Source organism: Aulonocara sp. 'chitande type north' Nkhata Bay, linkage group LG12 (genome assembly GCF_057382095.1).
Source record: "Aulonocara sp. 'chitande type north' Nkhata Bay isolate Kocher_YH1m ecotype deep benthic linkage group LG12, A_spYH_male_GT1.1, whole genome shotgun sequence".
Lineage (NCBI taxonomy): Eukaryota > Metazoa > Chordata > Actinopteri > Cichliformes > Cichlidae > Aulonocara > Aulonocara sp. 'chitande type north' Nkhata Bay.
In genome coordinates, this window is record NC_141355.1 from 30,046,565 (window position 1) to 30,063,800 (window position 17,236).

General features: G+C 41.4%; 1 protein-coding gene across 2 annotated transcripts in view; it reads left to right on the forward strand.

Annotated features, from left to right (window-relative positions):
- Positions 1 to 15,302, forward strand: part of snx18a (sorting nexin 18a) — a 28,511-nt gene extending 13,209 nt beyond the window's left edge. The window contains exons 3-4 of one of the 2 annotated variants that reach the window (XM_086315003.1): positions 1,975 to 3,976; positions 13,369 to 15,302. In XM_086315003.1, the coding sequence (XP_086171129.1) occupies positions 2,467 to 3,976; positions 13,369 to 13,622 (1,764 nt within the window). In that variant the 5' untranslated portion in view covers positions 1,975 to 2,466 and the 3' untranslated portion in view covers positions 13,623 to 15,302. The remainder of the gene's footprint in view (positions 1 to 1,974; positions 3,977 to 13,368) is intronic. The other variant, XR_015131874.1, reaches the window with a different exon arrangement.
- Positions 15,303 to 17,236: the final 1,934 nt, after the last annotated feature.

Genomic DNA, 17,236 nt, shown 5'->3' on the forward strand with positions numbered 1-17,236 from the left:
CACTGCTTATGACAGACGCGTACTGTCACTTAACACCATATTTTCGTATCCATCCATCTCTTTTCTCAAAATTTTGAAAACGTTCTAGAAAAAGAGAAGAAAACTCTGTGCCAGATGAACCAAACGCTGATTCGTTTCATCTGGATGTTGTGTTTTCAGTGAAAAGCTGAAAAAGTAAATGCTGGCATTTTCTTTTCTTTCTGGTAAATGCCATTATATTCATCAGCATCTGCAAAGCTTGTGGATTGGGTGACTGTTTTGATGGATATAACATCAGATATGCTATCCTTCACTTGAATGTAATTTAAAAAGGCTGTCCCTGCTTTCTTCACACGCGTTGGGTAGTAGTCAGACTTCAGAAAAGTGTCCTGCAGAGTCAGTCCAAATATGAGACGAGTCAAAATGTGGGACAGGAGAACAAGGGATAAAAATGCTGTGTAGTCCCACATAAACCCGCACGTATGATTAACTTACCGTACTTTGAACTAAAAAAAAAGTCATTTGTTTTATTATAAGGCCATTCACTAAAATAGTATTATTTTCATTTCATGTTGAGTGAATTGAGTTGTGACACAGATGCACACTTTAAAAAACATCCCCTTATCTTTGCTACTTATTATTAAGAACCCCCCGATGTTTAATCGTTTTCATTTATATTATTTGTACCAATAGCACTTTGGGTAATGTAAAGAATTCACACACTTTCACTGAGAGACAAAACAAAAATGTGCCACATGGGGGCAGTGTCTACCAGGCAAAGTGAATTTATGGACCTCTTTCCCAAGGAAATGCTTACCTGCTATATGTAACACCATTTAAACAAAGCTTTTCAGCTTTTATTCAATTTTGAATCGATAAACAGTACTTGGGATGGAAAGTGGAGCGACCGCATGTAACAATTTTCTGATACTAGGAATATAAGTTCGATAATCGCGTTATTAATCATCAGAATAATGGAATCCCGTCTCTCCCACACTTTATTGTCTGTGTCCTTTATAGGTGGCTATGTTGAGGCATGCAAGGTTATCAGTGGAGAAAATAGAGGAAATTTTACCATTTATGTCTCGGTTAAATTATCCAAAGACTTATTGTATTTTTTGTAGTTTATTAACTTATAAGTTGGACATTAAACTGACTTAAAATACACAGAAGTAATTTCCCCATTGAGCCTTTAACTGAAAGTATGAGTGTTTAGAATGCGAACAAAGTCAGGATGATATCAGTATTTTGCTGGCATTACTTTTGACTGAGAAACCACCGAAATCCGAGCCTGACTCCTGATATCCGAACATCATTTGCGGTCTTATCTCAGACTAGCGGGTCTTGTTGTGTGCAAATATTTGCCATTTCCTTTGATAAGACTGTAAAATTTTAAGCATTGGAAAATTCAATGACTCCTTGGTTTGTTCTCGATTATAGCTACGATTAAGGACAGTGAAGTTAATTCCTTAATATTTTGAGAAATAAGTAAAACTTATAGTTTTGCTGGGAACACTTTGTATTTATAATCACTGACAATAAGATACAGCTTAAGCTTAAGCTGTATGCCATAAAAACATGCAGAACTAAGACTCCTGCTGTATTTTCATATACAGAAATGGATCAAAGTACTCATGAAATGTAAATTGATGCAGGAGAATGACCCCTTTCTTCTTCTTGCCCTTGCGCTGCACTGTTAATTATTAACTAGAGTCAACATCATCAACAGTCAGGCCTCTTTAAAAAAAAATCATTAATAATTATGTATAATCTTAATTTGAAGTAATTATGCAGTGAAGCTCTGGGATTTGATGCCTATAATAGTCATTACTTTTCTGGAATTTGTAGACTGCATTTAGAGCGTTATAACCGTATGGAACGCCTCTTATTCACTAACACAATATGTAAAACTCCTGACTGTGACCTCAGCGAATACTTTAAGCCTTAAATCATGTGCTGAGGCTTCATCTTATCAGCTGTTATGTCTCCCCGCAGGCGCAACGGTTTGTTTCCGATTGGAATCAATCAGTCATCGAGTCTAGAGAAACTCGCAGCGCTCACGGCAGGTTGATTTGTGTCGTCTGGGCGGATCGCGGCGTGCTGTTGCTCCACCCTCGATTATTCAGCCTGGTTGACGTGCGGTTGCTGCGCAGCTTGTGAAGACAGAAGCGTACGAGAGGGATCGGAGGGTGACTGCTGGAGCTCAGATTAGTGTTGTTGTAGAGAGGAAAGAAAAAAAACCCACTAATCCAGGTTTGCACGCTGCAGGATTACAAACACCCCAGTGCTTTTTTTCCCCAACACGGAGGACCGCGCTGAGAGGATCTGCTTGAAGACGCTGTTGTAGAAGTTTGTGCTCGGAGTTTTGAGAGTAGTTACTGTTGGACTGACCGAGCTAGCCCGGCTGCCCGCTGTGCCTTCCTCTGTCCCGGCCAGCCAGCCGTAAGTGAGCCCGCTGTCCTGCTCTCCTTCCAGCTGTGGTGAATCATGGCGCTCAGAGCCAGAGCGCTGTACGACTTCAACTCTGAAAACCCCGGAGAGGTGTCGGTGAAGGAGAATGAGATCCTGACTGTGTACAGCGAAAAGGACATCGAGGGCTGGTTCGAAGGGGTGAACAGCAAAGGGGAAAGGGGACTGTTCCCCGCTTCGTACGTGGAGATCCTGCGGAACGATGCCGCCTGCACCACTGTCAACAACAACAGCTGCAACACATCTGGGGACGCTAACCCGGACTTTAGATACGCCAACATCCCATCCGGAGGTTTTGACGGCTCTTATAAACCTAAAGTTGAGAACTTTTCTAAACCGTCTCCTCCTGGTTTCCCCGCTTTCTCACAGCCGCTACAGCAGCAGCAGCACGGCTACCAGCAGCCCAGCCAAGGCAGCGATGATGACTGGGATGATGACTGGGATGACAGCTCTACTGTGGCAGATGAGCCAGGTACTGTAGGGGGACGGTACCATGACTATGAAGGCAATGGACCGTCCACTTACAGAGTGACAACATCATCAGTGCCACGAGGTAATGCTCAGCAAGCCAAGAGCTCTGCTACAGTGAGCAGGAACCTGAACAGGTTTTCGACCTTTGTGAAGTCAGGGGGAGAGGCGTTTGTGCTCGGAGAGGCGTCCGGCTTTGTGAAGGATGGGGATAAAATCTGCGTGGTGATGGGTAATTATGGTCCAGAGTGGCAAGAGAACCCTTACCCATTCAACTGTGCGATTGATGACCCCACTAAACAGACCAAGTTCAAGGGCATGAAAAGCTACATTTCCTATAAACTGACACCCACCCACACACAGAACCCGGTGAACAGGAGGTATAAGCACTTTGACTGGCTGTATGCTCGGCTAGTGGAGAAGTTTCCCGTAATCTCGGTGCCACACATTCCAGAGAAGCAGGCCACGGGGCGGTTTGAAGAGGATTTTATCTCCAAGAGGAGGAAAGGCCTCATATGGTGGATGAACCACATGACCAGTCATCCTGTCCTGGCCAGGTGTGATGTTTTCCAGCACTTCCTCACGTGCAACAGCGCAGACGAGAAGGCTTGGAAGCAGGGGAAGAGGAAGGCAGAGAAGGACGAGATGGTCGGAGCCAACTTTTTCCTCACCATCAGCCCCCCGCCGGTTCCGTTAGACTTCCAGGAGGTGGAGAGCAAAATAGATGGATTCAAGACTTTTACTAAAAGAATGGACGACAGCACCTTGCAGCTCAATGCCACCGTCAGTGAGTTTGCCCGAAAGCAGATCAGTGGCTTCAAGAAGGAGTATCAAAAAGTAGGGATGTCATTTAAGGTCCTCAGTCAAGCCTTCGAAATCGACCAGCAGATGTATTCTGCAGGACTCAACCAGGCGATCTCCTTCACTGGGGACACATTTGAAACCATCGGAGAATATTTCGCCGAGCAGCCCAACAAGGATCTCGACCCAATCATGGATTTGTTAGCTCTTTACCAAGGACATCTGGCAAACTACCCAGACATCATCCATGTTCAGAAAGGTAACCACAGTTATACACATTTACTAGATTTGTGCCCTCTGAGGAGCCTCAGCTATTTTGCTTTACGTCTTTGGATCCTTGAGACGTCAGTGGGGAATTTATGATGATTACAAATGAATTTTACGCAGTAAGCATAAAGACCAAACTGAACTACAAAGGCAGAAAATTATCAAATACACACAATTCAAATTCAGAAGAATGTGCTTAAAATGTTTCATAATCCCAGTGACCCACATATACACTTAAAGTAAAGCAATATGGCAGCTGTGGGATCATTAAGACTTCAGTTTCAACCACAAGTTTTTCTGAGGTTTCAAAGTAGAGAAATAAGCATCTTTTCTTGCTGTGACAAGATAAACAGGGTCATTTTGTCTGAGGCATATTTGCTGTTGTTAAACTGCAGTCAGGTTACTACACAGGCTATTGCACTTTGCAAAACAAATAGCCGTTGTTTGCATTTGGAAATTGGCTTACATGCTGCTGCCTCTGTTTGTCCCACCTGTTGATTGGGTGGAACCCTTCGGCCTATGTTTGAGTTTCCATTGCTGGTGAAGCATCACGTGTTAGTGGACGGAGAGAATGTCCTTCCACGGTGAAGCCTCGTCAGTCTTTGCACAGATTAAGTAAATTGTTAGACTAATCTAGGCCATCCTCCTACAGTACCCTGGCCCAGCAATTGTTCATTGTGTGGCAAAATGTCACTCATGAGAGGATACACTGTTATACAAAAGAAACTGTGGAACTGCTCTCACAATCGCTGCCATATATGCGGTACAGTTAATGCAAGAGAAAAACAAAAAGCAAACCACACCTTTGGTCTGTAGGTCATACCTGACAGACTGCTTTCCGCCTTTGTAGATACAAACTGAAAGTCCTGCCTCAAACAGTGCAATGTGGGACATGACAGAGGACACGGGCTAGTGTGCTCTCACAGGCTAATCCTTCTCATTTTTCTCCACAATCCCACTAAAAACATCTTACTTGTGCTTCATTGATAAGACATACAATTTTACAAAAGATGCTAAAAATGGCATTTTGCCAGTGCCACTGCCTGTGCCCCCAAACCACTGGGCCCTTTCACTCCACAGTCGATGACAGAGAGTGAGGAAACAGGACAGACTTTGTAGTGGCTGCAGTGGGTTACAAACATCCCAGTCACTTCAAATCAAGATCACCACGTAGGCCACATACAGCTCCAAATAAGGCGACAGCCATTCACACAGTCTGGTGTGATAAGCCCAGCCCAATTCCACAGATAAGATATTTGGAAGACCTTGCTGCAGGCACAATGTTGAGAAAAGATCAAGGAGTAGTACAAACACACAGCGGTAGACGAAAAATAAAGCTGAAGGAAAACCCGCGATATGCAGGAGATTAAAGGAAGAGCATATTGAATCTAAAATTGCTTTGATCTCATCTTGTTCCTTTATTCTGAGTCCAGTTCAGCCAGTTTTTTGGGTTTTTCTTCCACATGAGCTTTCATTTCCTTGTAATCATTCTTTAAGCCAATAATCAATTTCAAACAAAATTACAAGTCTGTTCCAGTTTATCATACCTGTTAGAGGCTGTAAACATTTATAATCCTACATAGAAGAACAGTTGACGTGCTTACTGTACAGCCAGTATTTCCAAACGTGTGCTTGTTTATGACACCTGAATTGAAGCCTGTCACTCAGACTGCCTGAGGAGCATTAAATGCAAATATCTACTGCAAAAGTATTCACGCAGGTATCATTATATTCAGCCTCCAGTGTATATTTATGTCTACTCACTTTAGTATCTTTTATAATTTTCCATCACATGGCAACTGCTACTGCTGCAGCAAAGCACTAAAATTAAAAAATTAAAAATCTATCTATCTATACACACACATATATGTGTGTCTGTCTATATATATATATATATATATATGGTATAAAAACTGGGGGCTTAGGTTTCACTGTCATATCACTGTTTGAAGACACAGCTGTGGGGCTGGGAACATAAAGGTACACCAGCCACATACATACTCATTAGTAATACTCTTTAATAATTTTTCAATTTTTCATTTCTATCTATTGCTCTGTTTACAACCATCGTCACCACATGTAGAGGAAGTGTGCTTCTTCTTTCCCGTTAGCCTCTCTCCACACCTGAAAAGAGGACTGACCACATCCTTTGTTGTCTGAAGCCAAACTGCACGTTTCTGGAGAAGTGGTGCACAAGTGAAATTGGCTGGGATTGAAAGACAAAAAGTTAAAAGAGGATCTATATCATGTTCATTTCCTGTTTGCATTTTTCTGTGTAGACTCCACTAGAGTAGCTTCACATGTTCAAAATAATTCTTTTGTCCAGCCCCTTCTCTTCGTCCTCTGTCTGAAGCAACGCATTTGATCTCCTTTCTACTTCCTTTAAAGCCCGCTCTCTTCTGATTGGCTGGATTTTGTAAATAGAAGGTTAAAACACCTCTGTGCTTGCAGACGTTTTATGCCTGGTATATCCGTATTAAGCAGAATTTATGGTTCAGCATGTTCAGTCTGTTGGCAGTGTGGGGATGGCCTGTCTACCTGCAGAGAGCTCTGCTGTCAGATGGAGGCAGTATACAAAGTATATGGTGCAAACAGTCTGCAGTGTTATTGGTCCATCAGCCAGCCATGGAGAAAGGCAAAGTTATAGCATATAAGAGGCTGAAGTGAACTCTGAAATAGAGTGTCTAGAACACGGTGAAGCCTGAGCTTATGCCACACAGGGATTATTTGAACATACGCTAACCCCATTATTTGAAATTTTAGACATATTTATGAGCATCCACATGATAACAGCTTAGGGAAATAATGACATGTAAACTTTAAATAGCACACAGAGAGACAAATCACAGTGTCTTGACTCCCTTTTTGGAAGCTTATCTCCAGAGGTAGTCTTGCACTGATATGATGGTTTCTATCTCGAAATGAAGCATACCAAAGCAGCTGCTTGTCAGACTTTATCAATACCTGCATTCCATTTTTAGCCTCCTGTTCCTGTCTCACTGTGGCCAGAGACTCCAGACAGGTTTGGATGCAAGTGACTTGTGAAATGTGAGCTTTCCCACAGAGGGACATTGACCACCACCCTATTGATCTCCACCTCCGCAGGGACCAGATTAGCTGTTAGAGTGCAGCCTGGCAGCTATAATGCTAGCTCACACTATTGACATCATATATGGCTTTGCTTTCCAAAGTTGTTTAGCTTTACTGTAATCTAATATTGACACCCTAAGTATTGTGTTGTTTCTAATAACTTGAACCTCTTGAGAGAAGAAAATGTTTATTGTCAGAAAGTTTATTGTTAGAAAGTTTATTGTTTAGGGTCTTACCATGCAGGATTAGCAGTGAGTACAATTTGTGTTGATTATCAAAGAATCTGCAGCTGTTTTTTTAAGCAAAGACAGAACAATTCAAATGTTTTTGATCAGTTTAAATAACATCAAAATAGAGGAAACATGAATATTAATATTAACAAAGAAAAAAACCCAACTTTTGACTGCATATGTTTCAGTCTAAATTTGGTTCAGCTGCCACCAGTATGTAGAAGTGAAAGCACATCTTTTTTTTTTCTTGTGTGCTGACCTTCTGCATTAGCCAAATTTAAACAGAAGACGCTTCTGCTGCTGAAAGTTTCTGTTCAGATAAAGCTTGGTGTGAAAAAAAGTGATCTTGTAATTGGTGCTTCTTTAAGGAAAACACAAAAGAGCACAACTTTATGCTCTGAGCTGTGTAGTCACAGTGATATAGTCAGTAATAAGTCAGTAAAAATGCTCAGTCACAAAGTTTTGATCATGTTTATGAAGGAGGAGTAGTACTATAGATAACACATCGTTGTATTTCGATGTAAAGAGGAAGTTTACTGGTGTATGCTATCTATCTATATTAAATCCCACAGACTGTTTGCAGAGCACAAATTCAGTAAGGGAGAACCTAGAAGTCAAGCTGAACCCTTAATACATTTTCTTTTGCCTCCTTATCCTTATTCACATTTTTTTATTTATGCATTTTATTCCCTCCTTAATTTTACCAGTTCAGCACATCCTTAAGATCAGTATTTTCTCTGCTCTCATCAGTTTTTATCACCACATGGTGTTATAAAACAATGGCAGGCGTGCAAAGGAAAGCATAGATTTACAAGGATGTCAGGCTTTCCTGCTGAGTCAGCCTTTCAGCGTGCACTCCTGTGCAAACTCTGCGGGTCTGTTCTGATATATTGTTAAAGCCTATTTAAATGTCCTCTGATGTGCAAGTGGGTGACAGAGTGATGAGATGGGCATTGCAGCTGGTTGTGCAGGTCACAGGCTCGCTGTAGCTTGGTGTTGTGTAACTGGTGATTATATAAGACCTGAAACGGCTTCCTGCAATGAGCCCAGGAGGGCTGGGTGCCACCTCCATGCGGGGAGGACTTCTACACAAGCGAATATCAGGACTAACCTCGTTCATCACTATCTGTGATGTTGGGTTTGTGCATCTATTTGTATTTATATATCTAGCAAATATAAAATAAGCTTCAGCTCAAATATAATGAGTAGATTTTAAAACTGGAAGGTAAAGAAGCCATAAGGAGAAGGAAGTAATAAGAACTAATGAGAACTAAGACATCACATACAATTTGAATATTAGAGTTTAGAACTAAACCAAGTGTTGAAGAAATAACTAAAGAAAGATCATCCTGCTCACTATTTTTGTTCCAATAAATACACTATATGTACAACCACAAATTGGGGTCAACCAGAGCAGCAGACCGAGCACAAGACAAATGAAGAAGAGTGTGCGTGCAGGGTGGAGTGGGTGGAGACGAGTATTAGGGGTGATGCATGACAGAAGGGTTGCAGCAAGAGGGAAATGGTAGTGAGAGCTACTGTGGTGTATAGTTTGGAGGTGGTAGCACTGATAAACAGGACAGGAGGCCGAGCTGGAGGTGGCCAAGTTTTCATTGGGCGTGATCAGAATAGACAGGATTAGATATGAGTATATCAGAGAGACAGCTCAGGTCGAGTGCTTTGAAGAAAAAGTTAAAGAGGAAAGGTTGAGATTCAACTATAAGAAGCAAATAAGCTTCATAAAAATGTTGATGTGTTGAAAGAAATTCTCAGGTTTTTAATGATTGACTCATTTTACCCGGTGTAACTTATAGCACTTAAATAAGTAGCCAGTGTATGAGTGCTGGCAATAAAAAGACAGATTAAGAGCAATAATAATGAGTCACATGAAGACTGCTCAAGACTCCTTGAGACATGCATGGCTTTCCATTAATCTGATGGCATTTCAGCATGCCAGCCTCATGTCTGATTGAGAACCTGCTGACTTTTCTGTCTGAGTCGTGCAGCAATCACACTAAGACCTGATTTTTATTTCTGCGGGGAAGCTTTGTAAAGCCTACGATGTAACCTAAGGAAGTGGCCCACGTCGCCGCCAGCATTTATGCTTGTGCTGATACATTAAATGCAGATTGCCTAATGGTCATGTCCCAGTGTTTTATATGGGATGCCAGTCAGAGAAGGAAATGAAATTCCAGGTTTTTTCCCCCTCCTACATCCGGCTGCATCCACCCAACCTGACCTGACATTTCTAAGTAGGTGGCAGAGTTTACAGGGTAGGGTTTCAGAGGGGTTTTGCACTGAAGCATAGATCCCCATTAAGTTGGACCTGCTTAACATTTTCATATCATTTTTAACACAGTATTAGCCTGAACTGCATACAGTCACATTTATAGACTTGTTGCATGATTGGGTCAAAGTTTATCAAGCCCAAATTTTCCCAGCGTACCAACGTTATTGTAAGACCTATGAAGTTTGCAATGTTGCATCTTCCACACCTGAAAAAAAGCTTCTCTCTGTGATCAGCAGCTCTGTTTGTGCAACAGGTCTGCAAAACTTACTTGCAGCTGTGAAAATCATGTAGCTTTCCATATTACACTCTATTGACACCATATCTCTGTGATCAAACTCTTGTCTTTTTCAAAGTCTCCATGGTAACAGTTATTCTGTCTTAATCCATTAGTGGGCTTTAAAACAAAGGAAGCCGGAGACCTTTAAGGTGCAGGTAAACACCATGTTTCCGCTATCATGCCGTCCATCAGTCAAATGTTCAGTTTACTTATTTAAAATGTTTCAAAATTGAGATCACGACCTGGAATTTTGACCTATAGATTGCAAAAATTTTTTTCAGTGGTGGAAACAAGCATCCATACTTTCAACATCTGTGGTTAACTTGATCTGTTTTTTTTTTTTTTTCTCATACCCTTTCACCTCTCTTTCTGTCATATTCAGTCCGCTGTACATCACACTAATGTCAAAGATCTGGGTTAAACTTCAGCTGAAGGAACTATAGCCAGAAGGCAAACTGAGCAGATTTTGGTGGGGGGAAGGGCAACGCGTTGTCTTTTTTGAGGGAGGATTTTCAGCATTTTTTTTCTCAGTGTGATCAAGTTTGGTCTTTGGTCTTACAACTCGAGTCTAAGAAAAGAAACTTAATGGAAACACAAAAGGTAGTGACTTAGGTCAGTGTGCCCTTTGTGGTGTCACATTTCAGGAAACAAGTAGGCTGCCTCTGAGTTCTTGCTGAGTGCTGGTGACTCAGCTCATATAATGACAAAAAAAATTCCCATGACACAACAACACAGGACGTTTTGCATGCCTTAAGGCCACAAATCACACCTCCAGACTCTGCTCTGAAGCCAGGATTATAATTGGCCATGCTGTTCACGCTATTTCACCGCTCTTGCTACATCTCTTCAGTGTCAACACTCAGTAACTTCCACATATAGTACGTCTTACACTGGTTTCCCACGTTTTAAAGCATGGGGCAAACCAGTGTTTCAGCAAGGACCAGTGAAACACATGTTTAGAGCACATTATTACTTCAAACTATTCAGGGCTAAGTTACTTTGTGAATAATTTTCTTAAGTGTTTGGTCCATCAAATGCCCGAACAAAAATTCCAAACACAGCATCATATTTTGTCCACTCAACAATCCATAGAAAACACAGGGAACGAGCAAGTCTTCACAATCAGAGACCTGAACCACATTCAGGGATTTTTGACAGCATACTTCAGCTGTAAAGCTGATTTCATGCTGTTTAAAAGTCTAACTGAAACATTGGGGCCAAATTCTAAGAACCAGGAATCAAAAAATGATGTACGCACACATAACTTTCATGTCCGCATCCTCACCAGTGGGTCCATGGTCTGTGGCTTTCCTGTTTGCTACCAGCTGTGATATGTGACCATATTTAAGTAGGGAGTTCAGAGAGAACATCATTTCCCACCACTTTCTCGCGCCGTGCAGCTTAACATCAATTTCTCACGACATTCATTCCTTTCAGCTGGTCAGCAGTTTGATAAGTCATCAGCCACGAGCTCCTGTTGTTGTGACTCTGCTTTCCGCTCTCATTGAACCATCTGTCTGGAAAGCCGGAGGCTAATTTCTTATGTTTTGTCTCTTTTGACTGAAGGCTTGTTTTGTGGCACTGAAAAGGTAGTACTTTCTTGTAAAGGAAGTGTCAGTTAAGCATGAAATGCAGAAATGCAGGGCTGTAAACCATCATTTCTGGTGCTCTAATGCCACAAGACCCCACCACAGCGATGATAGAAAGTAGCTCTTTGTGCATGTGCGACAAACTCGAGCAGGCATTTGTGCAACTTTCAGTATGAGTATGATTCTGTGGATTTGTTGCAGTGGGTTTTCGTTAGGAGTTTAGTAAAGGTGCAATCTTAGTTTTTCACGCTTTACACGAATGCACTGCAAACATCCAACAGTTGATGTCAAACAGTTATTAAAATGAGTGCACTCCTAAATAGCCCTGGTAGTTGAGAGAAACTGCCAGAAAAATCCCTTAAATGGTTCGAGGCTTTGAAATGACTTAATAGATATTTTTAGAGTTGTGCTCCTAAATATAGATACAGAGAGCCTGTCTTGCTCATAAGTGTTCCCACTATTTTTGGTCAGTTTGATAAGTTAAAGGTTAAGCTTGACCAAATAAGATAGGTCATGTTTTGTTTTGTTTTTTTAGGGGGGCTTGTGCTAAAAAAAAAAAAGAGTTAGAAAAAAAAGAAACTTGTGGTTTTGTTTTGTCTGGTTGTGTCTGCATGGGTTTTTTTTTTTTTTTTTTTAACTTGACTGGAAAACTTATATGTGCAGTGTATGCTAACAAAAATCTGGGACTTTCTGGAGTTTTGTGTAAATAAACAATTTGTACAGCGGTTGAACTCTTATTAGTTCAGAATGGTAGGAAAAATGAAGGTTAACACTGAAATTGAATTTCTTTTATTCCATCTATCTTCTCATCCGATTCAGATGGGGTGGACCCTGGATAGGTAACCCTCCTGTCACAGGGCTAACATAGACCACCATTATCACCAGTTAACTTAACAGACCTCCGTGCTGTGAAGTTTTAAATACATGCTCTCTCTACATTTTATTTCTAGCAACATATTTGCTCACTGAGCAGCATATTACATCAACTACCAATTATTGTTTTTCCATTGCTGAAGAATAAATAACTGCCCAAATATAGCAACAGAGAGCCAGGCTACAGGTGTGGCCAATATCAGGTAGTGACAACAGCAACTTGGAACTTGGTGGAAAACCCATAGACGCTACCATGACATCACCCAGTGATTCATCCTTTCTATTGTGACTATTAAAAGGGACACTAACTATGGGTAGCAAACAACATGATTGAAATAAAACGGGCCTACCAGAGAAACTGAATAACCAACTCCTTTGAGTGTTTTTTTTTTTTTTTTTTTTTTAGTGTACACTCTGTAGGCACAGTCACCAAGCACAATCATCCCAACTCCACCTCTGGTCTGCACTTGTATTGTACATGAAGTCATTCATATGGTCCTGTCACGTACTTTAACTGTGATTTTTCACTGAGGTAACAGTCATAGGGGAACCACTGGACTTCCTTCTTGGGTACTTCTAGGGATCGCGCTGCAGGAGTTCCCAGTCCTGTGGTTAAATGTGCCCAGATGTGGCACACAGTGACTCAAAACAGACACACCCCTAACCTTGAATACATTTATTTAAAAAATATTACCCCAAGTGCTGATGTCACAAAGGTGAACATTTGCTATAAATACTGAAACTACTTCCTTGTTCCAGGCTGTAAATATTCAAAGTGCGATATATAGTGGCCAGAAATTTGCATTTTGCAGTTCTGGTTTCCTCATGTTGAAGTCGGTGGGTTTTGAGGTGATTTAGACACTTTCATATTTTGTTCTACAACACAAGTAGGTCAGTTAATGCTCCACTTGTTAATTTTGTACTGCAGGTTTAGTGGTGTGGGTGCTTTTCGTGGACTAGAAAACAGAAAAATATGTATTAGTTTGATTAGAAAAGAAATTCTAAAATTCCTGCTCTTTTTAATCCCCCATACAGGAGCGCTGACAAAGGTGAAAGAGAGCCAAAAGCACGTGGAGGAGGGAAAAATGGATCGGGCACAGGCAGAAGGAATCAACGAGCGCTGCAACATCATCTCCTTCGCTACGCTGGCTGAGATCCAGCATTTCCATCAGATCCGCGTGCGAGACTTCAAGGCGCAGATGCAGCACTACCTACAGCAGCAGATCACCTTCTTCCAAAAGATCACGGGCAAGCTAGAAGAGGCTCTGCAGAAGTACGACAACGCGTAACGGATCGTTCGTCTCGATCCGTCGGTTTAGACCTCGCTGATTAATGGCCAAGCGCTCCCTTTGGCCAGCCTGCGGCATCTTGGCAAACAACAGCCAGTTCCTCACACACACACAAACACACACATACACACAAACACAGACACACTGCTGATGCTGCTTATCCAGCAGGGAGGGATTTTAAAGGAGATTATGGTCCAGTAACAGCAAAATTTCAACCAAATCCAGGTTTCAGTGTATGTTGGGCCACATTTTCTTGGGCACTGGATGTCCTTGTTTTAGAGACGATGGGTACTTGGGAGTTGGGTTAATTCATTAAAAAAAAACACTCAAATTCTTTTAGATTTCTTGAGAATCAATAAAAATGATGGTGCACCAGTTTGGTATGTGGGTGAATTAAATAACCTTGTATTCACTGCTGCCTAAACATCTGGTGCGAGATTTCCTACATTAAGTGTTTTTAGCCTTAAAACTGAGGTTTGAACTGTTGGAGTGGCTGCCGCGTCAGCAGCAGCGGTGCTGTCGTGGCCAACACACTGCCTTCTGGAAACACTCGAGCCCTTCCTGCTACACTTCTTCTTGGACAAACAGGACAAAATGTTTACAGTCTCCTCACTGTCACCACTGTGTCGCTGTGCCTTCTGATCATGTATCTCTGGTTATTTTTGTTAATAGCTACTTCAAAGCTTTATATACTGATTGTGTAGAAATATATTGTATTTGTTATTATAAAGCTACAAATTTTGCAGTCTTTGTTGGGAAATGATATCAGATGATTATTTGAGGACTTGTTTCTTAACACTTGCAGTGTGACGACATCAGGATCAAAGATTACCTGCTCTGATAATGATCATGCTTTACTTACCTACACAGCAAGCTGATTTTAGGGGAGGATGATGATGGACACTTACTGTAACCATGCCGGATGCCGGTGTTGTGCCAAAAAGTGATTGTCTGCCAAAAACTGATTTCCGGTATTTGCCAAAAACTGATTGCTCGTATTTAAACTGCTATAAGTAACTTGTTGGCATATAATATGTGAAACATATGTCAAATGCATCCCTCATGGATGACACAAAGTCATATTGAGCCACAAACAACATTCGTGTAACAAGGTAGAAGCCGCAATCAGTTTTTGGCAGCGACTTTTATAGAACCTTTATTTATGCAGTTAAAAAAAAACTCATTAACATTAAAACTGTCTTTTGTAAGAGTAAGACAGCAGAAATGGCAGCCAATATTACAATAGTTCTGTAAAAATATTGTAAGTGGGGAAAAAGGACCGGATTGGTTATAATGTGAGTACAATAACACAGAGTTATAAAGATACTTGAAAAAACAGATAATCTTTTAATTCTATATATAACCCCTTTGTAAACGCTGTTCACCGAAGTCTATTTACCAACATACGTAAAGATATTACACATAAAAAATACACGGAAACATTGGAAATCACTTTTTGGCAGGCAATCACTTTTTGGCACAACACCGGTTTTCAACCTTAGTTTTTGGGCGTAGTGTTCATAGGCAGGCTGTAAGGGGGTTCGGGGGTTCCTCACCTGTTTTAATAATGCAGTCCTTTTGATAGCACACTGATGTTTTTAACATTTACGATGCTGGCTGCATCGTAAGGAGATAAATGTAGAAGCAGAGAGGCAAAAATAAATTCCTTCTTCACAGAAATATTGTTTGGTTCTTTGCATTTCTCAAGTACTTGACAAAACTCAATCATTTAATCTTACTTGGTTAAAAGCCAGCAGATAATGGTGTATGTGCTGACAGTTAGCTGCCAGCGGTCCTTCGTCGACAGACGGGTCAGACAAGTGTCATGTATCCGGCTTAGCATTTCACAACAGCAAAATAACAAAGGGAGCGAACTGCACGGCTCTGTACGTTTCCTTGGCCGCGTCCCCGGAGGACCGCTGCTGTGTTTGTTTTATGCTAAGCTCATGCTCAGCTCACAGACAGATCTGCTGACAGCACAGGAGCCTGGGTGGCCATATGGGACATCTGGCCACTTTTAAAAGTGTCTGCAGCCGTGCCAGCAGCTGTGTCACTGTGCTCTACTGTAATTGCTCCCTGCGATAACATGTTCACGATGTAATATTTGTTCATCAATATGTTTAGCAGCCAGCGGGTGGCGACTCCTCTGGTTGCAAAAGGGCACGTGCTTTTATAGAAGTCTGTGGAAAAACAGCCCCCGCTTCCCTTTCTCTGTGTCAATTTTCTGATGAGCTGATGGGTTCAGCTGCTAGTTTCAGGTCACACTTGCAAAAACATGAAGTTTAAATTGCAAATTACGGTCTGTGCAAAGGGAACTACCTGCATGTTTGTTTAGCAACCTCATGTTTGATAGTTAAAATCTGGTGATCAAAATCCACTTTGGGGTTGCGGAAGGAGATCATCCGATGTAAAACTTTAGCAAATGAAACCCCTTGTGACACCGGAGCGGCCAAAAGTAGCTGCCTCATTAGAGTTTGAAAGGGGAATTATCCAGGGTGTGACTGCTGGCTAACAACTTTTCAGTTTCTGGTTTCGAGACCTCAAAATGATGGCGCTGAAAATGCTCAACAAATGCGTCACAATTTGACTTTAGTAACCAGTGGGCGACATCCATCTTTTATACTGTTCATGACATAAATGTCTAACTTCTGTCTACAAAGTCTTGAAACATTCTCTCAAAATCTACAGATATACTGGTGCTGTCAGCGTTAATCTCGTTAAAATGATGTTAACGCCATAACCGCATGAACGCGGCGTGGATATTTCTGCCAATTCAGTTCGATATCCCACCCCATTGCATCCATTCTGTACTGCTTATTCTTATCAGGGTCTTAGCTGGTTGTATCCCAGCTACAAGACATTATATAAAAGTTAGATTTATATTTTAAAAAAATGATGTTGATAGATGAAAAATCAGAGGATCGCTGAAGGTTTCATCCTCACATAGTAGAATATCTTATCCAGATTTACAAGAGTCCTTATCAAGATACTGGTCATACTGAAGTAGGAATTAAAACATGACTTCCTCTTCTGAGGTTTTTGTGGTGATGCTTCAAAACAATTGTTGAGACAATTCACTTCAAAGTGAGGGACAAAATGACATGTGGGAGCACTCGCCTTCTCTTTTCCTGTTTTCTTTAGTTTCTGTTGAAATCGCTTTCCTCTCCAGCACAAACTCAACAAGATCCGTTCAGCCTTTGGAAAGCTCATCCTTCAGGCGTTCTGTCAGTCTGCCAATGCCTGAGGAAATGGGTGCTCCTGTTTTTACATTTGTGTTCTGGCTGGCCTGAAGCTTTGGGGTTTCTCAGTGTGTAAAACTCACAAATATTAGGCAAAAGAGGTTCGTTGAGTAAGCTTAAGCACTTCTACTCTTTTTACCTGTGATTGTGAAAAGTACAAACTGGCATGATTTCAAATCCTCCGTACACACACATTTATCATCACACGATTGTATCGTGTATTTGCAAGAGTGTGTCTTTGTCTAATGTCATCGTAAAGTCTGCAAATGTGATCTGAAGAAAAGGGTTGGTGGCGCTGGTGGGCGGTGACGGTGTTTCACTCACCGCAGTCTAGCCACTGCAGGAAACAAACAGCTCTTAACTGACACTTGGATT